General features: G+C 35.0%; 1 protein-coding gene across 1 annotated transcript in view; it reads left to right on the forward strand.

Annotated features, from left to right (window-relative positions):
• LOC150079318 (uncharacterized) overlaps positions 1-25,138 on the forward strand; it is a 211,685-nt gene that overhangs the window by 163,327 nt on the left and 23,220 nt on the right. The window contains exons 8-10 of the mRNA XM_090383031.1: positions 8,080-8,207; positions 18,332-18,500; positions 24,961-25,119. Coding sequence (XP_090239157.1) covers positions 8,080-8,207; positions 18,332-18,500; positions 24,961-25,119 — 456 coding nt within the window. The remainder of the gene's footprint in view (positions 1-8,079; positions 8,208-18,331; positions 18,501-24,960; positions 25,120-25,138) is intronic.

Below are 25,138 nucleotides of genomic sequence, written 5' to 3' on the forward strand. Positions count from 1 at the left end.
CCAAAAGTTTGTCCACTTCTTCCTTGAATTTATTTAAGCTAGCAACTTCCACAACAAATGGAAGTGCAATCAACTACCCGCTGGCTAAAAACAAATTTCCGCACATCTATTCGACAACTGTGTTTCCTTGGTTTCAGTTTATGCCCCCTCATGTTTGTAATTTTAAGCAAGAGGAAGAATCCCATTAGCATTGAGCCTGCTCAATCCATCCAAGGCTTTATACACCTAAATCAGATCACCTTGCAGGTGTCTAGTCTCCAGATCCTACAATTTGCAGAACTTAAGCCTTTCTTCATAAGAGCACGCATTTGTTCCCCTCACCAGTTTTGTTGGTCCCTTCTCTGTACTCATTATAGAAACTCTATATTCTTCCTAAAATGAGGCTTCCAGACCTGTATGCAGTACTCAATGTGTGGCCTGACCATTGCCTTATACAAGGGGATAATCAACTCCTTATCCCTATTATCAAAATTCCTGTATATCATTGACAAGACCCCATGACCTACTCTGGTGGCCTGTCTACACTGCTCAGAAAACTTCATATCTGGCTGCACAATTACCCCCAGGTCTTTTTCACTTTCCACTTCCCTGAGTGTAGTGCCACACAGTTGGTACGTTTCTCTTGGGTCACCACTACCCATATGCAGTACTTTGCATTTATCAATGTTAAACTTCAGTTGCCACTTCTCAGTCCATCTGCTTAACTTTTCTAGGTCCTGTTACAGTAGCATACTGTCTTTAGTATTATTAACAACCCTGCAAACTTGGACATTAAGCCTGATATACCTTCATTGATATCATTGATAAATACACAAAACAACAATGGACCCAACACCGAACCCTGGGGGACTCCACTAATAACATTAGTCCATGTAGAACAGTGTCCATTTATTAGCACTCTCTGCCGTCTCCCACTCAACCATCCTTTTATCCATTGGAGCAACTTGCCCTTAATGCCATACTACTCCATTAATATACTTTGCTAGAGTGCAGTTCTTCTAGCAATGACCAGCCATAGCATCCAAATATGACAAGTAATCCTAAATTAGAGAATAATGCATATTTCAGTAAAATACAAATGCCAGAATGGTTAACCACTGCAGCTGCTCTAGATCTGGTCTTGGATACTTTACATAAGAGGTAATTTGATCTATGTTGCTACAGTGTTGTTCTTTATAAGATTTAATTGATGCTGTATGCAAAAATTATGAAACTGTCACAGTTAACTATGTATAAGTGAAATTGTGTATAAAAATTCCATGTAAATAGTTGACAGCATCAATTGACTGTGATTAATTAAATGTAATTATTGTATAATTTGGTTAATAATCCATTACTGTAAATATGGCCTGCAATTGATTTTAAATTTTAGATGGTCCATGATAAATAAGTTTTTTATTGCGCCTTTGGTAATGAAATATACAATAAAACCTGCTTTAAGCACCATTCCAAAAAACAAAAATATGATACTTAGAACAGTTTCATATAAAACCGTTAAATAAAGGTTTCAGTTTTTGTAACTTTGTCTTGAACAAGCTAAGTTATTTTTAAAATATTTTAATATATTTGAAATTTTAGTTTGATCAGGTTTCTCTATCATTTTAACAATGATTATTTAAAATATGCTAGCTGAAAAAATGTTAATGTTTTGCCATATAACTTTCAGATCCAACAAATTCTTTTAATATTTTTTACTTTATAAAGCCTTCTTTATTTTCAGTTATATACAGGTTGCATTTTTAATTCACCTTATTTAAATTTTCAATTGTTCTTTTAAAGTTAGTTTGATGTTAAATGTAACATTAACATTACTGCCCAGTAAATTATAAAGAAAGCAATATGCTTTTTTTTTTTTTTTAGTTTATTGTAACGTTTTAAGTATATCATATAAGAATTGAAGAGCATTACTTTCAGTCATGCAGGTATACTGAATGTGAAAAGAAAACACTTCATTTAGGCCAATTAGATCACCATTAACAAGGTCTGATAGTAGTGAAAAAACAGTAACCAACATAGGACCGTAGGTAGGATTAAGTCACTTTCAGCTTTTTTTTTTTTTTTTTTTGTATCTTGCCACAGATGAAGATATAACATGGTGTTCTTTTAATGTTTTTCAGTTTAAATTTGCAATAAATATATATCCATGTGTTTTAGGTGCCTCAGAAACTTAAACCTTGTTATTGCATGTAGTGATGAAGAAGCTCATGGAAGTTAAACCTCCAGGTAAAGAAGACCATGTGACATTATTCTTATTAATATATTACCTGTATCCATGTGGGGTTTGCTCATGTAGCTGAGCTTTTCAACATTATAGTACTGTATTTTGAATTGGTTTTTCTGTAAACAGTGTCTCGAAGCAATATCTTCACTGTAAGAAATTTACAATTTGAAAAGTTTGTTTTTAATATTTACAGTATTGGTAATTAATATTTTTGTTAAAGTGTTATTTTTTAAAACTACAGTAATGCTGAATTTGCTATCAAAATGTTAACCTACCTAGTTGATGTGTGTCAAAATAATAGATGAAGGAGATGGTTTATGGATGGGTACCTGATAGTATATAACAGAGCTATGATGCTCAATATGTTCTACATTGATATTTATATTTGTAGAAGAATAAGAGAAATTCACCTCAATATGATACATAGAACACTTCCATATGATACTCTCCAGAAATTAAAACGAATAAAAGATTAACACGCAAAATCATTACAGTAAAAATTCAAAAAAAAAAAAAAAAAAAGATTAAATTATAATTTACCACCTCACAAGCTACCAAAAAAAATAGTTTGTAAGGTAATGTTTCATAAAAAGACATATTTAGTTATTCACCACTTGGTCAACAAGTTAACCAAGTGGTGAATAACATAAAAGACACACGGCTCCCTAAGTTGAATAGACATGAAAGTTCAGCTTTATGTGTGCTTTGGGAAAAGAGGGACATTATTATTCAGAGAGGATAAATGGGAAACATTTACTCGATGAAACTGATTATATAAATAAGTCAATCAGTACAAATAAAACGTTAACCACATATTGTAAAAATGGCTACATTACCATGTCTCAGTTAAAGGAATTGAAGGCCAGAAAATACAATATTCCTGCACTTTTCAGTCCAGAAAAACTGCACAAGACTGGATTTCCTATTCGGCCCATTGTTTCTTACAGAAACTCAGCATTTTCATCCTTAGCCACACATGTATATAGTATTATAAAACCCTTTACACAGGCGATACAATTTGAGATAAAAAAACTACGATACATTATTTAATAATCTTAAGGACTGTAGACTCAGCGATAATGATAATTTATTCTCACTAGATGTTACTTCGTTATATACAAATGTAAACATTGAATATACATTATTGTTTGGGATATATTAAATAATAATTCTATACCGATTAATTATACAAAATTTCCTATTAAAGAAATTTTTCATTTAATTAAACTTAGTTTAAACCAACTATATCACCTTTTGAGACAAAGTATACAAACAACTTTTTGGTTTGCCAATGGGATTGAGTCTATCAGAGGTTTATCTCTCAACAATTGAGTGTATACACTTGACACTTTTTCGACCCCGTATCACATACTGTGGAAGGTATTTAGATGATATTCTGGTTATTACTGATAGCACTATTCAAGACATTTTACATTTGTTTAATAATATTCATCCTAGGCTCAAATTTACATTGGAAAGGGAAAATATGGATACAAAGTCATTAAATTTTCTAAATTTCATGCTTACTTGGGATTCAAATAAAATCCAATTTAACATCTATTGTAAACCAAAAAACACCGGTATGCTTCTACATTATAACAGCCATCACCAGTTCACCTACAAAAGGTCTATCTTTAATCGGTTTCTCAATGCCTATAAGTATTCAACGACGGAATCTGCTTTAGACTCAGAAATACAGATATTAACCAGCAGATTCTTAAACAGAGGTTATCCCCTGGTACAATAAACTAAATTAGGGTATACAAGCTAAGGATAGGATCCAAAATACTTTTTTGATATAGTAATATCAAAAAATACTTTATTTCTGTCCCATATGTTAAACAGTGGCACAAGCAGCTTAACAGATTCTTTAAAGATAGAGTTTAAGATTGTGGCCAGACCAATACGGAAATTACACGCTATACCGAATAATTGCTCAGTCCTTTCTCTTTCGCGGCACAAATAAATTACTTTGTAAACATTTCTTGTAGTGATTTCAACTCATCTTACCAAGGATCTACGCATTCCCGCTGAATGTTCGAGTAAAACAGCATACGCCTTCAGTTCGTGCTTCTTGTTCATCAGCCTCAGAATTAGTCTTTTGTGCCGTTAACGAAAACCATACATTTTTATTTAACAAGGCCAATATACATAGTGTCCAATGTAATTATTATAAAGACTGTTAATTGCAAGAAACCATCGAAATTAAATTACTTGAGAATTCTATTAATGTTCAGCGTCCGTATCTCGTCTCCGATTCGTGGTCTTTTGCATATGTGCGAAGACAAATAATCGTGGCCTTTCACGAATATGCTCAAAGACAATTTATCTCTCTATTTAAGATTCAGGCTCACATATTCCATAATTTCCATTCCTGTGATCACGCAATATGGTCAAAAAGCACTGTCAGCTTCAGGAAGAGAAATCGTTTTTCAAATTATGTTAAACTTTTTCAATTAATTTTTTACTGTAATCTTTTATTTGTTTTAATTTCTGGAGAGTATCATACAGAAGTGTTCTACGTATCATAGTGAGGTAAATTTCTCTTATTCTTCTACAAATGCGTGGGTACTGCACATGGGTACTTTAAAAAATGCATGAATTACATTTTCTTACAATAAAAATGCTTGTTTAAAACAGGTGAGATTAACATTTGAAAGTTGACTGTGGTGCTTGCTGTTTTTTTTTTGTTAAACAAGCTGGTCCATAGTAGAGGTTGTTTTTAAGAAGAATTTAGCAACAAACTTTATTATTATTATTATTAGCACTTGTCAGATGAGATTTTTTTAATTATTTATTGTCATCAGTAGGTGATCAGACTTCACTGAATTAGTATTGCAAATTTAGGGTTATGTAATTATAAAATACTGTATTTAGTATTTTTATTTGCAGACAAAGGAGCAATATATATATATATATACAGTCGATTCCGGTTATTTGGGACACATCGGGACTAGTGCATTTTGGCCCGATTAAGCGGCTGCCCCAATTATCCGAAGTTTCACGTAAATAGTTAAAAATACAATTTACCCCCCCCCCCCCCCTTTACAATTACTTCACTGTTCAATCAAATCACATTACGACGAACTCACCACAGTAAAGTGCCGTTCATTATACGATGTGTTGTAAGCGCCGGTCATTGTGATCGCGTTTGTGAATTGAATTTTAATTCTATTAAACAACGATTCTAATTAGCGAAAATAGGAGGAATATTATCCACAGGCTATAAAAGTAAAGATATATTAAGCACAGATTTACTCTTTATTACCTTACCAATTAAAAAATTAATGATACGTGAAAATCGGAAGAATATACGTGATAATCGGAATAATTAATACGTACTGTAATATATATATATAGAGAGATAATCTTTATTACCCTTCACGGCCATAAAGCCAGGGGCTTACAGTTTCCAAAACTTCCGGGAAAATTGAACAATTATTTACAAAAAGGTAATTTTACAAAGAAAACATTATAATGCAAAGGAGAGAACTCCTTACGAGAGTTAAATCTGATTGAGCTGGCTTAACATCGAGATAAGAGCACCAGCTCAATCAGACAGGAACAGATGCAAGGTATACATCAGTCATTGCTGATTAGTCCTACTCGTCATAATTTTTTTCCGGTAAGTCCGGTCAGCAGCGAATTTGTTGAGGTCGGCGTCCAGTGCCTGGGTTTGCTTGAGCATCTGCTGAGGAAGGAACCTGTCCGAGAGATGGAGTCGTGCTGAATGCGAGTAGAGCTCGGGATTGGCCCTAAGGGCAGCAGGGGGGGGGGTATGTACATACTAACGTACATACTAACTAGTTGACATTTCTATTCACTGACATTTGTGGGTGGGGGTTAAAATTTAAAACAGTAAAAAGATAAGCAATCAATAACAAAGGACACGGCACACACAAATTACAAGTAACACAACACGCGCAAATGAGAATGGAGTCACAAATTACGAAGCTTTAAAAATAGGAATGAAGAGAAGATTTTGAAAATTATTTTTTTTATATGATTGAAGATTCCATGGAAGTGTAAACACATTTTACCATAATAACCCACAGAATTTCAGCTGTCGGTATTACCGCAAATTCAATAAGATCGAGTTTACTGTCCGTTTATGATAGACTGCACTAACAGAAAAGCCCAATAAACAGGTGACTGCTAATTGTTTTTATTGTTTTATGGTTGTGACCTCCAGAAATCCGACCGAACTACGTGGTACGGTCGGAGACAATTGTAGTGTAATCTCCAGTGCTGAGGTCTCCTGCCCCGATTAAACGGCATTTTGTCCCAATTAAGCGAAGTAAACCCTGGCTATTTTCTCGATTGGTTTTTGTTTTTTAAGATTTGCCCCAAATAAACGGCTGCCCCGATTAACCGGTGGCCCAAATAACCGGAATCCACTGTATATATATACATACATACATACAGGTAGTTCTCGACTTTGAGTTAATTCGTTCCTAGCGCGCACTCATAAAGCAGGAATTTATTTCCCATAGACATAAGGTTAAAAATAGGGATTATGTTCTCAACAATGAAATTAGTTTGTTTAAACGGTGATTGATTTATCAAAAAAAATGAAAACGGATCCTGTAAAATCAAGCAAATTATAATAATAGAGAAATTATTTACGACTTAAAATGTTAAAGAATGTTTATTCTTCATCATTGACTAAATGCACACTTGTTGGTTTGTTGCAAAAGGAATCATCTTCTTCAGAAATGTTTCAAGAGGAGTTTGTTTCCAAGATAATCTTGTCTTTTAATTATAAATTTCACGATTGCATGCATAAGCATTTTTTAATGGCACACACAAATTGCAACTAACACGATTCGCGTGGAGTAACAAGTCGACGAAGTTTAAAAAAAAAAGAATAAGAGAAGATTCTGAAAATTTAATTATATTTTTTAAACGATTGAAAATTTCAGTAAAGGGGAAACACATTTCACCATAATAACATAAAAACCCGCACAATTCCAGCTATCGGTTTTTTTGCAAATACAATAACGTTGTGTTTACTACCTGTCTATAATTGCTTGCACTAACAGAAAAGCCAAATAAACCGGAAAGTACAAATTGTTTTTATTGTTTTATGGTCATAACCTCCAGAAAAGGCCGCCGTAGCCTAGTGGTCAGGCGTGCGGGTGCATAAGTACACGTGCCTTGAGTGACCGGGGTTCAAGCCCGTGACTGCTGAATACGGTGCTGTTTCTTGTATTCTGTCTATTTGTGAACTCCTCTGACCGTTTGGTCGTCCCGGAGTATAAACAGAAAATTTATTTATTTATTTAAATGTGTTTTAGAAAAATATCACAAAAGCTTTTAAAATTGATTCTTATAATGGAACATGTGATAACGATGAATGTGTAGTGCATTTTAGTGATTTGAATTGGTAACTAATACAATTTACAAACTATGCTTATGACCTTTTATGTGGCCTTGAGGTTGTGCTCGTGACCTTAAAAATGACATTTTAGAGATAAATAGCTTAGTTATACAGTGAAAATTTCAACTTCCGCGATCTTGAAATGAATTACCAAAAATCAATGTGTTATTGGGTTCACATTACGATATTTTCATGATACGATGGTGTCTCTGGAACTGATTAATATCGTAAAGCAGGGTACACTGTATTGTATAGCTACGCACGTGGTTTGAAATGTGGTATTTATGAATGTTTAACAGCCATTTTTTTGCAATTAACGTTCATATTTTTGATTTTGTTGATACTCTGGAAAAAAAACTCGTAAACCTGGGAACTCATAAAACGAGAACTGCCTGTATTTTTTTTTTAACTTTATCAGTTTTATTTTTAATAGTTGTGTGGAATGGGTTAGATATTTTTTTCTCTTATATAAATATAGGTAAGTGCTAGTCACCTGTTGACATCATCTGTAATGTCTGCACCAGCTGCATTGGCTTTTGCTAAGTTATATTATCCTGAGACAGAACCAAGCTTTACTCATGCAGAAAACATCAAACCAGAGAAAAGGTATGAAAAACTTTTAATTATGTATATAGAGAACTATAGAATGTTTGTAATTATTTTTATATTAACCAGTCACATCAGCATGAAATTCTGAAATGAGAATGTTGGTGATTAGAGGGGGGGGGGGTAGTAAAAATCTGATTATCTTAAATTATTCTGAAATGGGTATTTTTATGCAATTTTCGTTAAACTTTTTTTAGTAAATACTCTAACATTAAAATATTATAATCAGTTACCATTTTTCTTTCTACATGAAAATGCACTTATTTTCAGCCATGCATACCAATTTTCACATACTACAATTCTGAAGCTTTTAATACTACCAGGTATGAATATTTCTAAATGAAATCTCCTCCACATAATTAATACTATGACTTGACTACTTTAAAAATTGTAATAATTTTGTTAGCTATAGATGTTTTGCACTTTTCTAAAACAACTTTTACACAAAAGGAACAAAAAATATAGATATTCTGTATTTCACTTTTTAATAAACCTCCAAGCTAACAATATTGCTTGAGACAAGTAGTCTTATACCCATCACACAACTTAAATTAAACATTATTAAGAAACTAGCACAAAACTCCAAAAGAAAAGTTAGCCTGTAAAATTATATTTTATGGTTACTTCTTGCCACCCTTCGAGGAAGTAAGCTCCATTATCTGCTGGTTTCTTATTCAGTTTGCTCTTTCTTTAACCTTCTGTTGATAGTGTAGCATTTGGTAGACTCCACTTTTTTAAATTTTCTGTTTTCTTTTTAAATTTGTAAGTGAAATCAGATTCTCCATATAAATTTACCCACTAGTAGGGTAAATTTATATAGAGTAGTTGGGGGCGGGGGCAATAAAACAGTGTTTCAGGGCATTATTAAGCTTCAGTCATCATGTAGCAGTAAAAATCCACATTATTTTGATTCGTAAGGGGGGCCTATAGTCCCTTTAGCCTCTATTAAGGACTTGTCCACTAATATTCTCTAATTGGCATTGTAGAGTATTTTCATTTTGATATTACTATGAGCTGCAATACATTAATTTTTTTGTTTGGCATTTAGCATTTGCCAAGTGAGCAAATGTCTATTTTTCTTCTAGGATTTCCCATTCTCACATAGTGCCTGTGAGATACCATGTGGAATGGAAATCTAATCTTGCTACCATTAGGGCTTCACAAGCAAGTGATGAAATTAGAATCTCTCATATTGAGGAAATACTCACTGAGTTGACAGGTCCCATGCTGATAGTGCTGGTTACCCATTTTTGAAGAAAATCTCTGAAGTGGCCATTTGTGTAACAACTATAATCTGTTTAGTCCCCTATGCAGACTACATTACTCTCCCAATGTCAACAAATTTGGCATGGGCAGGTTACGAACAAGCTGAATCAGATAAAGCCTGTAATCCAACACTGGCAGTCTAGTCTGTGCAGGAACTGCAGAAAAGTTATTCTAGCTCACTACAACAAATTTTGGAGAAAAGAAGAGAATTCAATCTACCAACATTTCTGCTCTTTAGTGATTATGCAAAAGCATATGACAATGTAAACTGGGAAAAACTTTGACAGATTCTACGTGAAGAAAATATCCCAACCCAACTCCGGAAAGCAATCCAAAGCCTATATAAAAACTCAAATCTGTATAAAATATTCTAATGGCTAACTATCAGACCTGATTAACACCAATAAAGGAGTGAAACAAGGATGTGGACTATCACCAAATTTATTTAATATCTACATCAATAAAATTCTTAAAGAATGGAAACAAACAATTAACGACGGAATACAGTTGAACAACAGGAATAAAATCCAAACTATATTATATGCTGATGATCAAGTTATAACCGCAAAATCCGAAGATGAACTACAGATAGCAGCAAATGAACTTAATAAAATAGGTAAAAAGTACGAGATGAAAATCTCCACCTCAAAAACAAAATCAATGGAATTATGTGGAAAGAACATACAAAGAGTCAAAATTGTTATTGATGATAAAATAATAGAACAAATATCTGACTTCACCTATTTGGGAAATTGAATATCAAATGAAGGGAAAGACATCCACACTAAACTACAAAAATATAATAAAATGAATGGAACGATTAAACGCCACTTTGGAAAACAAATGACAACCGAAATAAAATTACGACTGCACAACATCACTTCAAAACCACCCCTCTTCTACAGCTGTGAGGCTTGGGTCATAAATAAGAAAGATGCACACAAACTAGAAGCAGCACAAATGAAATTTTTAAGACCATTATTAGGCTTTACAAGACTAGACCACCAAAGAAATATAGATATCCGCGAGAAATTAAAAGTAGATAACATTGTAAATGACATAAAACAGTATCAGGAAAAATGGATCAGCCACATAGAAAGAATGAACCCAGACCGGATCCCAAAATTAGCCTTTAACTACAAACCTACAGGCAAGAGAGATGTGGGTCAACCAAGACAACGATGGTGAGATCAAAACCACCTCCAAGAGCTACAACGGAACAGGTCTTAAAAGACCTAAGCCAGACCAAATTCATGATGATGATTGTTATTTCTTTATTGATATATGTTTTATACCTATGTTATTAATATGTCTTGACGTAGTGACCTAATTTATTAAGTCACTGAAAGCATACAATTTTTTTTTTTTGTAATATATATGACCTGGTTTTGGTGCATTTATAGCATTAGTTGCTAATGTGCCAATAAAACCCATCGCAATCCAAACAACTTCTCTTTTACAGAGTAGTGGTTTATTTAAAGTGCAACACTGATAAAATTCGTAGTGACATATTTCAGAGTGTGAAATAGAGGTATGCAAACCTAGTTTGCTTTTAGCTGATACACAAATGAGGCTGTTGACATCTCATGTACATTAAAGCATAATTTGGATTTAATGCAGGGATGGCAAACTCTGAGACTCAAATGCCACACCAGCAGCTCTTGGGAACTCTTAAGTGCAGCATCTGTACTTGGTAATAGGGGAGAAACTATTTTTACAGGGATGGGATACACATAATTGGAGGGGTCAAAATGTTTGCTGGTGTTATCGAACAGGGTTAGGTGGGTCAGAAAACTTGCTATCTTGAGTATTAATAAATTAACAATAGCGGTATTTACAGAGTAAATTGTAGATAACATTTTGGTAAATTAAAATGTAATGTCCAGTTTATTCAGCCAATTAATAGCATCGTCAGTAGCACTGTGTTAATCTTGGATGGGTCCTTCAAATCTCCTCTTTGGGCACTCCGTGAGGCATGCTGGATAGTCTGAATCACATTGTCACAGTCACAGAATGGGTTTTCAGTTTTTCCCCACTTGTGTAACCAGAACTTGCATCTTCCGTGACTTGTTCGAATTCTATTCAGGGATCTCCATTCCTTTCTTGGTAAATTGAAACCAGGTACAACTCATCATGGATCATTGACTAAACCCAGGTGGTTGGGGTTTGAAGTGGCCCATTCTTCACGTCAGGTCTGATCAGCATTAAAATGTGACTTAATAAGTTTCTCACCTAGCTTCCATGGAGGGTTCCTGGATTTCAATCTCTCCAGTTTCTGGGGTTTGCAGTCCTGATGTATGGGCAATTAAGGATTTCTGTGACATTTTTGCTATTCTTTCAGCAAAGCTGTTTCTCTTCTTATATGAGGGGGATGGATGTTAGATAATACTGGTAACCATTTTAAAGGTGTCTATTTAATGGTGCCTGATATTGTCCTCATTGTGTCATTCAGTTGGGTGTCAACTTTTACAATGTGTGTGCACTGTTAAGCCATACGGGACAGCAGTATGCTGCAACTGGGTAGACTAAGGCAAGGGCTGATGTTCGTAGCACCGTTGCGTTTGCTCCCCAGCCTGTTCCACTGAGTTTGTGCAAGATGTTATTCCTAGTTTTTATCTTTGCTGCAATATTACAAAGGTGTTCTTTCACTTGAGGCATATAATTAGCCCTTTGATTATCCAGATGAAAGCAGCTAACTTCGGTTTTATTTAAGTTAGGTTTAAGTCGCCATGTATGAAAATATTTATTCAAGTTATGAAGATCCTTTGTGAGTACGATTTCAGCTGTTTTGGAGTCAGTAGACTTGGCAGTCAGAGCTATGTCATCTGCGTACATGAATTTCCTAGAAGTAGTTGCTGGAAGATCTGCAGTATAGATATTAAATAATAATGGGGCAAGAACTGATCCCTGTGGTAAACCATCATTTAATATATAGGGCTTGCTCACTCTGCCATTTAAATGTACTTCAAACACTCTGTTACGTAACATATTGTTAAGTAGGATCGCGAGGGTCTTGCAAGGAATAATCTTCAAAAATTTCAGAATCATTCCTTGTCGCCATACTGTGTCATAAGCTGATGTCAAGTCCATAAAGACTGCAGTGGTCTTCTTCCTATCTTAAAATCCATTCTCGATGTAGCTAGTAAGTGCTAGTACCTGGTCACAGCAGCTTCGGCTTGGTCGAAATCTGGCTTGTTCAATTGGTATGTGTTGGAAGATTGTAGTTAAGATTCTATTGTAAACCATTCTTTCAATTAATTTATAGCATATATTTAAAAGTGCAATTGGTCGATAATCTTCAGGGCTAGATCCACTTTTCCCAGGCTTTAGAATATACAGGGTGATTCACTACCAGTGCAACAAACTTGCAGGAGGTGTAGGGGGCACAAAGACGAATCGGAATCACATAGCATTGCAGGGTCCGAAATGCCTTCGTCATGCGGTAGAGGACGTTGAGGCGCCTTCCTGTCCAGGTGGGAAGGAGCAGCAGTGCGTAGCACACGCTTCTTGATTAGACCGGGGTTCGAGCCCACCACCACCAAATACGGAGGATGCGGAAAGGTCAAGGAATGACCACCGCATTTCCCAGAGCAATATGGCCTTAGTTGCTAATGCTCCTAAAAACCAAATAACAAACAAACAAACAGAGGACGTTGAATGGGAGGTCGCGTGAACAGCGATCCCGCTGGAAGTCAGCATTTGCGAACCGGTTCCCGAGGCAGTAGGATGGACGAGTATTAAAACGTTGAACTGGCCGACATGCACCTCGCATATGGAGCTGTGGACTGTCATGGGCGCGCCGCTCTGCACTTGTACCAGGAACGTTTCCCGCACAGGCATGCTCCTCATACGATTTTCGCATGTGTGCACAGAAGGTTACGTGAGACTGGTTGTTTCACAAGAGGTACCATGAATCGAGAGCGAACAACGAGGACGCCAGACAATGAGGAGAATGTCCTACGTCTTGCAGAAGGCAATCAGAGTACGAGTACTTGAGCGATAGGCCAACGATTGGGTATTTCCCAATCCACTGTATGGAGGATACTGTCAACAAACCAAATGAGTTCATACCATCTGCAACACGTCCAATCATTGGAGCCTGCAGATTATCCACTCTGGAGGACTTTTGCTACTTGGTTTCTTCAACAGAAACAGTTCACAAATGCTGACTTCCAGCGGGATCTCTGTTCACGCGACCTCCCTTTCAACGTCCTCTACTGCATGACGAAGGCATTTCGGACCCTGCAATGCTATGTGATTCCGATTCGTCTTTGTGCTCCCTACACCTCCTGCAAGTTTGTCGCACTGGTAGTGAATCACCCTGTGTATATATATATATATATATTTTTTTTTTTTAATATTGTTTGCTACAAATGTATCCTCATTTTGCCATACGAAATAAATAAATAAAATAAACAATAGCTGTAAGGCAAAAATTATTCCTGCAGTGCTTCTATTGGAACAAGCAGTAGTCTGGAAAGCAAGGTGTTGGGAATTTTAAGACCTGCTGATGGTTCTCGTGGAACAGGCAAATACATGGGCTGTGTTATGGTTGCTAAGGTTAAAAACAGTTGCAGGTATAATTGTATGTGCACTACAGCTAGGAGCGTAGTGAGTAAATTTGATGAATTTGAAGTGCTGATCAAATCGTCAAATGCGTCATGTGGAGATATCACAGACATGGTGTCACTCAGATATAAGGAATTCAGAATGTGAATATACGAAGGAAAATGTGTACAGAAGTAATGGATAGGATGGGAAAGGGTTGGCCCTTAGGTAAGAAGTACATAAAATCTAAGGTGGTGCATCCAGTGTTCATGGGTGGCCAGTACAATGTTGAGTTTGTTTGGTGTGACTTTAAGCACTGAGAAAACTGAAATGAGAGTAGAAATGTGTTGTAGGCCTAGTGACTCTGATGAGTATAATGAAAAACTGTAGACATATAGTGTGTAAGTAAATCAGAATGTCTTCTAATGAGAGATTTTAATGGGACCCACTGATGATGTTACCAACAGCAAATTCTAAATGGGAAGCATTCAAAGAATTGATCTTAGAAGCTACTAGACTTTTCATACCAACTGAGAAATATTGTTCAAGGTTTAGGCCTAAATGGATGTCATATGAACTAATAAGACTTGTGGCAGAGAAGAAAAATGCATCGAGATGCATATAAACTGTCAGGTGACACAAAGCCTATGGTAGATATAAGCTGGTCTATAATCAAGTCACAAAAGAAGTTACACAGGTAAAGGCAGATTACGAGAAATCCTTTGCAAAAGATGCAAAGAATTCTTTTCTTATGTAAACTCCAGAATGAAGGGGATGAATCAGATTGGTCCATTTGATATTAATGGTTCGACTGGTGATTCAGTCTGTCAGCTACCTGAGATTCTGGTAGCTGGCAGACTGATAAGTATTTTGGTAGCTGGCAGACTGATAAGTATTTTGCATCTACATTCACATGAGGGAAGTGGAATGCTAGTAGTTTATCAAACTCTGGCAGGGAGTTAAATGACTTTGTAAATAACTGAGAACAAAGTGGAGGTGAAATTGTTGAAGTTAAACATAAGAAAAGAACCTGGGGTGGATGGGATCTATCCAGTTATATTTAAGGAGGTAGCAAAGGAAGTAAGCAAAGCCTTAGCCATAATTATGAGAGCTTCCTTGGACTCAGGGGAGGTCCTCATGGACTGGAGATATGCAAATGTATCCCCCTTTCACAAAGGTGACACGAGTAATTACAGAACTGTTAGTTTAACTTCTGCTCTGGGGAAAGTAATGGGGGCACTGATTAAAGAAGCACTGCAGGATCATCTAGACAAGACTGCAGTTATTGTTCAGACACACCATGGGTTTGTTAAAAGGAAGTCTTGTCTGACCAATTTGATTGGATACTATGATGTGGTCACAAAGGAACTGGATGCAAAAAATAATTTTGATATCGTATACTTAGATTTTAGGAAAGCTTTCAATACTGTTGCACATGGAAGACTACTGTACAGATTGGAGCTGTATGGCATTAAGGGCACATCGCTGTTATGGATAAAGGAGTGGTTGAGTGGGAGGAGAAAGAGAGGGTTAATGAATGGACACTGCTCTTCGTGGACAAATGTTATTAGTAGAGTACCCCAGGGTACATGTTGGGCCCATTGTTGTTTTCTGTATTTATTAATGATATTGATGAAGGTATATCAGGCTCAATGTCCAAGTTTACAGGTGATACAAAGGTTGACAAGGTTTGTAATGACAGTACGCTACTTCAACAGGATCTAAAGAAATTGAGCAGATGGGCTGAGAGGTGGAAACTGAAGTTTAACATTGACAAATGTAAAGTACTGTGTGTGGGCAGTAGTAACCCCAGAGTAACATTAACTGTGTGGAACTACACTCAGCATATTGGAGAATGAAAAAACCTGGTGGTAATTGTGCAATCAGATATGAAGTTTTCTGAGTGGTGCAGACAGTCTGCAAGAGTAGCTCATGGTGTCTCGTCAATGATATACAGGAATTTTTGTAGCAGCGATAAGGTGGTGATTATCCCCCTGTATAAGGCAATGGTCAGGCCACACCTTGAGTACTGTATACATGTCTGGAGGCCTCTCATTTTAGGAAGGATGTAGAGCTGCTGGAACAAGTACAGAGAAGAGAATGAGATTGGTGAGGGGAACAAAGGGTTGCTATTATGAAGAAAGGCTTAATTTCTGAAAATTTCAGCATCTGGAGACTAGGCACCTGCAACGTGATCTGATTGAGGTGTATAAAGTCTTGAAATGTGTATGAGTCTTGCACAATGTTTTCTGAGCTGAATTGATTTGACTAGGCTCTCATCATGTACCTCTTCCTATTATGCTTAGGCAAAATTCCAGACACTTTCAAATTTAGCCCTAATTTATAGCTTTTCTTCAATGTTTCTTTATATCAGCAAAATAAATTCTCTAATTACCTATACTTAATATCATTTGTAATACCAACATGTACAACAGTACCACATCTTGTGCCCTTAACACAGTAGCAGTCATGCCATTGTTTGTACCAACACAGTCATGTAGAATTTGACAGGTGCCCAAATTTGTTCTTTTTCTGGAAAAAGTTTTTGGTTTTTTAAACTTTTTGTGATGTACCAGTATTTTTTCTTTTCTTAATGGATTGCAGTATTAAATTTTTAATAAAAAATTTAAATATTTAAAAAATGCTGTTTTTTCACTTTTTTTTTAAAAACCAAAAAAGTTAATATTATTTTGAATGAAAATACAAAGTTATAGTAATAAAATATAAACATGAAGCTATCATTTCCATTTTTCAGTTAGAAGGACTGTTAAGTGTGCAAAATTTTAAATTTACATTTGTGCACAGATTAATAATAATTTAGACAAAAAACACATTTTGTACAAAAGAGGAACTACTTTCTGTAGCAAATACCTCCCACATCAGATAATACACCAGTTTCAAACTGCACATTGAAACAAAGGGTAAAAACAGTAAAAGTAAAAACTTTTTAACTTCCAAAACATCTCGAATTAAAGTTTTTAACTGTGTTTAGGAATGTAGAAAAAAAATTCAGATATTTACTCATCAATTAACAATTAACGCACAGCAGATTTTCTGAGAGCACCTGTCAGGTCTTTCTTGACTGGTCAGATTACAAGTAATTGTTCTATAATGTTGTTAACTTTTGTCCCTGTTATAAAAGGAAATATGCTATGCAAAAAGGCTATCCTTTTTGCATATTTTATGTTTCCTGACAATAGAATTGCCAACAGTAGCTACTTCCTATTGTTGGGATCTTCACCTTCTGCCTTTTGGGATCCTACTGAGTGTGTGTGTGTTGGCTCTGGTGTTGGGATGATGAGGGCTCCCTGTTTAATTGCTTTGAGGTCATCAGTGCTCAAGCAGTCCCATAAAAATGTTGAATTTTTGCTTAATCTCATTTCATACCACTAGCAGTACAAATTTCCATTAATTTTTTTTTTTTTTTTTTTTTTTAGTAATTTGTACTAAAATTTGTACTTTACAAATTTGCATAAAATTTGTACTGCCGGTAGTATGTTTGTTCTGCTGACATGCTACCACTGCTACAAATTATAAGACTGATTCGTATGAGAACTGCCCCTGCCAGCTCTGCCAAATCAAAGCATTCTCACTGTTCTGAATTCTTAATTTTGTTGCTCTTGTCTGAGGCATGATTTTTAATTAAATTGAAAACTAGAGCACTGTACTGCCATCAAATTTTGAGACATACCGTTTTCCAATTACATACAGCAGTATGTACATATTATGCTAAAAAATAGTATTTTATATTATCAAGTTACGCAACATATTAGGTGATAAAATTTATAACTTACAGACTTTATTAAACACTTACAGTATTAATTATATAACAATGGAATTACACAAAAAAAAATTAGTCTTTTTATCTTGCTTATATTGATACAATGACAGGCATAATTCTCTCCTACTTGGAATCATTATTTTTATTCTTGGGTGAGGAATTTACATTATGCATAAACTCTTCACTCAAGTACAAAAAAAAAAAAAAAAAAAAATCAGCTACTTAATCAGATAAAAAGTACACAATAATTTCACTGCAGATTTGAAACAAGGTTATCAAAATCTAATAAATTTAATTTTAAACAATAAAAAAGCCAATTTAGCAGAGTTCAGATGTTGTGGCCATAGAGTAGATAGCACATTGCATGGCTTTTGTTACGCTTGACTTACAACAAATTCAGAGGTTTGTGAGCAGCAAAGCTGAAGTGAGCGAACATGGATTGAATATTTTATATAAAAAAAGTAATTATTGCAGCAAATATTTCATTTTAAATTAATAATTAATAAAGTAAATTTTTTTTCTCAAATAGAAAGGAAACCACTGCTTTGGAAGCAGCTGCTAATGGAGCAAGTGAAGCCATCGGTTTGGTTGCAAACATTGCAGCTAACCTTATTGCTTTTTTGGCATTTATTGCATTTCTGGATAATTTTATTCAGTGGTTGGGAAGTTTAATAACTTGGAATTTTTTGAATTTTGAGGTAAGTCTATGCTATTAATAATGGGCATTATTTAATCTGTTATTATTAGAGTTGTGCTGTTAATATTTTTATATAACAGACTTTTACTTCTTTCTTGTGATCTTAAAATCACTAATATTTGTATCTTTTTAGTTTACTTTCACATAAGTTGTATACTAATAAAGGTAAGCATTATTCAATGCCATCAGCATGGAGTAAGCTCAGTGCTGATGGCATTCATCCTCTTGCTCTGACTAACACACATACGAGTGGGCATAAATTCAAATTGAGGAAGGATGACTGCAGGATAGATGTGCAGAAGTTTGCCTTCAGCTAGCAGGTACTTGATTGTTGGAATAAACTTCTATCTGCTGTTTTGAATACTGGCAGTATGGCCCCAAATGTTGTTAACTCTTACAAGTTAATAGCATCAAACCTATGAAAATATAGTAAATTGTGATATCTAAAAGTAAATACACTAATATAAATTTTAATTAAAATTCATAAATTATACAAACCTTCATGAAATATATTTTTGTGCAAGGAAAAATATGTGAAAATATTTAATTTATTTCAGTCAGTAATGCCACACCAGTATGCAATGTGCACAGTAGTGCAGTCAGTGAGCCCTCTGGAGTTTGACATCCCTTATATAAGCAGTCAAGACATTTTTTGGCAGGTCATTGTAGACTTGCCAATGCATGCCCACATTGCTTATAAAATGTGTGAGACCTTAAAGAATTGCTGTAATTGTAATTTAAGTGAAAGCTTGTTGGTTGAAATGCCTAAATGTAAGCCTTCTGAAGCCAGTCGTTTAAAAAAAAAAAAAAAAAAAAAAAAAAAACTTTGGTCAAAGTGATTTTATATATATTACATAAAAACTTGATATATCAAGTAAGAGTAAGCATTTTACCATTACCTGGTATATTGGCTATGATTAACACTTTCAAACAATTCAGCAGACAAATGAAAAAAAAAATCTGCTCAACTCCCTCTTACACAAAATACATCCACTTCCAACAACAAATCATCCTTGATTTACAAGGAATTGTTAGTTTTCATGTGCCAATATAGAAATATTAGTCTTTTGAACAAAGAAATATTTGCATATACATAAGAAGGGGAAAAAAAATTGTCTCAATAGATGAAACAACTGATGTGGAGGGCCATTTTTGTAGCTGTGGTGAGTGGAAATCTTGAAACTGACAATTTTATATTTATTTTGAAATAGGTGTTGGAAAATGTCAGTTACTTAACAATCTGCATACTTTTTTGAAAAATCTTATTTATGCTGTGTGTTATGGCTACAAGGAGTTCAGCATGTTCTTCATTTTCTGAGTAATGCTGCTCCATATATGATGAGCCCTTTCCCAAGTAAGTTTCTGATGGGCTACAGGTAGTGAGTTTCCATTGGTAGTGGGATCTGTGGAGTAAATTTTTTGTGGAATTTTGACTTTTCAGACTTCTACAATTGACATGTTTATATAACTTTTTATTAATCAATTAATAATTAAATAATAAAAAATTAATGTTAATTTGTTCTTATTGATTCAATTGTCCACCATTAAAGTAAGTAAAAATTAAAATAAAATAAGTAAAATAAGCAAATAAAAAAATTGACAAAATCTCAGGAAAAAATTTTACTTTTTTGTTTTCCATGCAGTAATGTCACATGCCTCTATTTGCATATCATTTGATTCACTTTCATCAACTTATAGATCAGAATTCCAAAGAATTTATTCAATTTGGCTTTTGTATGTCCAAACTACGTATTTTTCTTTCAATTTTCAAATATATTTTCTTGCTGGCATCTATTGTAAACTGTGTCTACAATTACTTTTAAATATGGTAGCAGTTAATTGAAGATTTCCAAACAATTTGTATGTAAATTGATACATTATTTGAAATGACCTTGAATAAAAATATACACTAAGTGATCACTGAATTATGACTGCCTACCTAATACTGTGTTTGGCCACCGCTCACACAAATAACTATCTAGTGGAGTCAATGCCTAGGCAAATAGCCACAAGATATCAGTAGGAATCTGCAGCCATGCTGCCTGCAAGACTTTCCATAGTATCAGAATAGATGACAGTTGCATATCCATATATCTCACTTTCCATTCCGAAACATCTCACAGGTGTTCAGTTGGATCGAGGTCAGGCAAATTTGGGAGGCCAATCAAGATGGATGTTATCCTCACTGTGTTTCTTGAACCACTCATGCACAGTGTGGGCCTGATGACATGGTGCATTATCTTCTTGGAGAATCCTGTTTCTGTTGTCTGGGAAAAATGCAACATAGCAGAGTGCACATGTCCTAAGAGCTGCCAGTAGACCTTACCTGTGAATCATTAGTCCATATGCACCAAGAGTTCTAGTTCTTACCAGAAAACATGTCCTATATTAAGCAACCACTGTCACCTGCCTGGATGATGGGCATAGACTCATGTTGCATCAGGTATTTGGACTCGTCTGACCAGCACACTCATTCCAGTCCTCAAATATCCAAACAGTGTGTTGTTGAAACCATTTGCTATCAACAGTGATCAGTGGTGAGCAGAGGATGTTTCTTGGTTCATCTACTGTGGAATCCTGTACGTGTGTGTCATCTTCATTTGGGACATTGTTCTTGTATTCTGCATCTTGTATTGTGATGTCAACTGTCACACAGTAACCTGCCATTTACCCAAATCCACTTTGCTTAATCTTTTCTAGTTTTGATGGCAGGAGAAGGTGGTACCTGCTCATTGCCAACAAGACATGTCATTTCAAATATGGTAGCACCCAATGCACAAGCTCTCATAATCATGCCCTTTTGAAATTCCATGATATCTTTACTAAATCCCATTGCTACTTTATCACCTTGACTTGCACAACCAGATGTTGAGACATTGAAACTTTTTCAATGTCTCAACATTGTTAATTCAAAAGTTAACAGTTAAATCAAAACTGATGCAAAGAACTTAAAACTTGACCCATAATAACTGCAATGCAATACACAAACTGTATAACTTTATTAAAATAATAATAATATAAGACTGGATAAAATTTTGTAAAAATAAAATGATAAAATTCCATATAGTTTAATTTTTATATTTTTAATTTTATCACTTTTATTGTACAATCAATATATTTTATTTTTATAAAATTTTATCGGGTCTTATATAATTATTATTCTAATAAAGTTTAGTTATATAGTTGGTGTGTTGCATTGCAGTTATTATAAGTCAGAACTTTCCCAACCCCAGACCGATTTGAAGAAAAACTTAAAACTAAGCTGTGTAAGATTGAAATAGATGCTTATTGTTAGCAAAGCAAAAATTTCTAGTTTGCACTTATTGTTTCTACTTGCAAGCCATTACAACAGTGCTCCCCAAACCTGGGTAAATTACCCAAAATTGGGTAAAAGTAGTTTTTCTTTGGATAACGACATGCCTCTGAATACACATTAAAATTTACTGTAAAAGTGTAGAAGAAGTAGTACTCTGAAGAAAGTGATCAGTCAGTATGCACCGATACTCTAAAACAGCCTAACAAGTATTTATTTGCTGTTTAATAAATACACCATATACTTGTTATTAGATTCAATCATTTTTTCTGTGTTTGCATGCATGTGAGAATTGACAAAATATGTCTACATGTACTGCCCCCCTAAACTAAAGTGAGTGAGTCTAGTTGTCTAGTCTAAACTTTAGGTGCAGTGTGTTGCTAGCTGTGGCGGTGTGAAGTATGTATCGCACTGGCTGTTTTTAAATCGTACCATACACATTTGGAAAAGGTAATCTTCATTATATTATTTTTAGTTTATTTAAAATAATATAATGAATATTCAATTCCTAATTTATCTTTTTTTCTTACCCAGAATGAGTGCTACTAAATGTCCTTATGTGCCAGACTTCATTGAGCTACGGTTCATCTATATCGAAGACAAGAGAGTTGTGAAACCACAATGTGTTGTGTGCTCTGCCGTTCTATGCAGTGAGTCATTGAAAAAGAGTAAGCTCGAAGACCATGTGCAGTCGAAACATCCAACATTGTTGTCCAAGCCTCCATCATATTTTCAACATTTAGAAGGGATTATAAAGAAGCAAGGACTTACTAACAAGGATTCCAAAGCAATTAATCAAAAGGATGCAGCAAAAGCAACCTTTGAAGTGGCTTACCGGATTGCAAAATCAAAGATGCCACACACAATAGGGGAGAACACTCATCTGGCCAGCTGCTATTTATATCAATGAAATAATGTGTAGGTCTGACCAAGCATGAAAGTGGCAGCAGTACCATTGTCCAATAATACCATTAGTCACTGAATTGCCGACCGGGCTAGCCAGGTGGGTAAAGTGCCTGCTTGGCAACCCAAAGATTGTGGGTTCAAATCCCACTTTGGGCTTGGATCAGAGTAAAAAATGCAAAAACTTTGGGAGGTGCATTATGGCCACAGAAACCGATGCGCTAACAAAAAAAAAAAAAAAAAGTCACTGAATTGAAATCGTTGCTGGAGACAAAGGCAGAACTTATTCACCATATCATATGGAGTGGTAAGTTTGCTATTAAACTGGACAAAACCACAGCTGTCTCCAACAACTTGCAGTTGATGATCTACATCTATTATAAGTTTGAAACCACGATCGAACAAGATCTTCTTTGCTACAAGCCTTTGAAAATGATCTGTAAAGGAATTGACATATTCCATGCTATTCATGCATTTTTTAGTGAAGAAGGTTTAACGTGGGATTCCTATGTGGGGATTAACAGTTATGGTGCTTCTTCAATGTTGGGTCAGTGCTCAGGCTTTATAGCTCATGCAAAGCAACACAACCCCAAAATTCTCTCAATGCATTGTATAATTCACTGCCAAGGTATGGCTGTCAAAGGTCTTGTTCCTGAACTAGAGGAAGTCATGAAAAATGTCATTACCATAGTGAACTTAATCATAGCAAGTGCTTTAAACTGGAGATTCTTCAAAACTGATTGATTACATAAGAACCTTGTTTTCTATGCGCAGAACTGTTGGCTCTCAAGAGGGAATGTTCTGAATTGCTTTTGGGAGCTGAGGACTGAAATTGAGATGTTTTTGGATGAAAAGAAGAATGCTCTTGTTGAAATAATTTCCAACATGAAGTGGTTAGCTCAGCTTAGTTATTTAGTTGATATTTTCTCCAACATGAATCACTTAATCTGCAACTTCAAGGAAAACAGGAAAAAAATATAATTTCCACAAGTGAAAAAAAATAACAGCATTTCAAGAAAAGCTCAAATATTGGCTAAAATTGCATCCTTCCCCACCTTTTCTTTGTTCTTGAAGGATACTGATGGGGTTGATTTCAGTGAAATCAAGGATGATGACGTGATCACCCACTTAACAAAACTGTCTTTGTGTTTCAAGGAATACTTTTTTGAACTAGAAAGGTCTATATATTGGCGGATTGTAAATCCCTTTCTGTGTGGCTTGACTGAATTCCCCGATACTGTTAATAATTTTGCAGAGCTAATGATGGAGCTTAGGTCAAGCAGTCAGTGCAAAATGCTATTTGAAGAAAAGGACCATTTGGAGTCTTTCTGGTTAACAATTCACGATGAATATCTTGTGGTAGCTGGGGAGGCCGTAATGCAATTATTGCTGTTTCCAAGCACCTACATGTGTTAAGTAGGACTTTCCATTCTTGCCTTCATAAAGAAGATGGAGCAGTGGCATTATACTCATTAGCTGGGACCTGGGTGATGAAATATTCATGGTGAATAATTACCAAATTTTTTGTGGCTGCTAAAATGTTTAGAGATGTTAAAAATAAAAACATTGCATCAAACATATTGTTTGCTTCAATTTTTTTAATGATCTCTCTTCACTTATCTTATCTGTTTTCTGTGCAGTTAGCGTTTTACCTACCAACTTCATAAAAATCTTCATATTTTACACATTGAGTGTAAAAATGACTTTCTGATAAGCGGTTTTGGGTAATGAAGGAAAACATTTGGGAAGCACTGCATTACAATTTACACAGATGTGCACACTGCGATGGCACTTTGGAGAAGTTTCAGTTCAAAGATTGGAGAAATTCTTAAAATCCTTTTCAACTGGAGCTGTAGTTAGCTGATGTGAAGCAGATGGGATAGGGTTCCCCTCCCACTGAATTATTCTAGGTTGTTAAGCCCATGAAAATCAGGCTGAAAACACACAACTGGAGTATCAAAAGAACTGGGATACTATAGTCTGAGTGATTGATGAACCTAAAAAATGCCAAGAGCATGCTGTGAGGTATCTCATAAGTGTCAACATTTTTTTTTCAGTCATTCCGTATCATTAACAGCATGAGAAAAAAAAAAAAGTATCTGGATTTTGTACTTCATATTTATTATTCAGATATCAAAAAGTATTATACTATAAACTTATCTTTATATATCAATTGCTGATCTTGACCTTATGTTTTTAATAAGTGCACTACCAGTATTCTGAGAGCTTTTTTGTTTATTTTCAGTGGCTGTTGTCCAAGATATTTGTTCCAATAGCCTTAATTATGGGAGTGGAAATAAATGATTTGGAGAAAGTTGCAAAACTAATAGGACTGAAAACAATTGTCAATGAATTTGTGGCTTATCACCAATTGGTAGAAATGCAAAAGAAAAATGAACTATCGGTATGTAATTTTTAATTAA

Source organism: Mastigoproctus giganteus, chromosome 10 (assembly GCF_048544385.1).
Source record: "Mastigoproctus giganteus isolate SK-2022 chromosome 10, ASM4854438v1, whole genome shotgun sequence".
NCBI classification, from domain to species: domain Eukaryota; kingdom Metazoa; phylum Arthropoda; class Arachnida; order Uropygi; family Thelyphonidae; genus Mastigoproctus; species Mastigoproctus giganteus.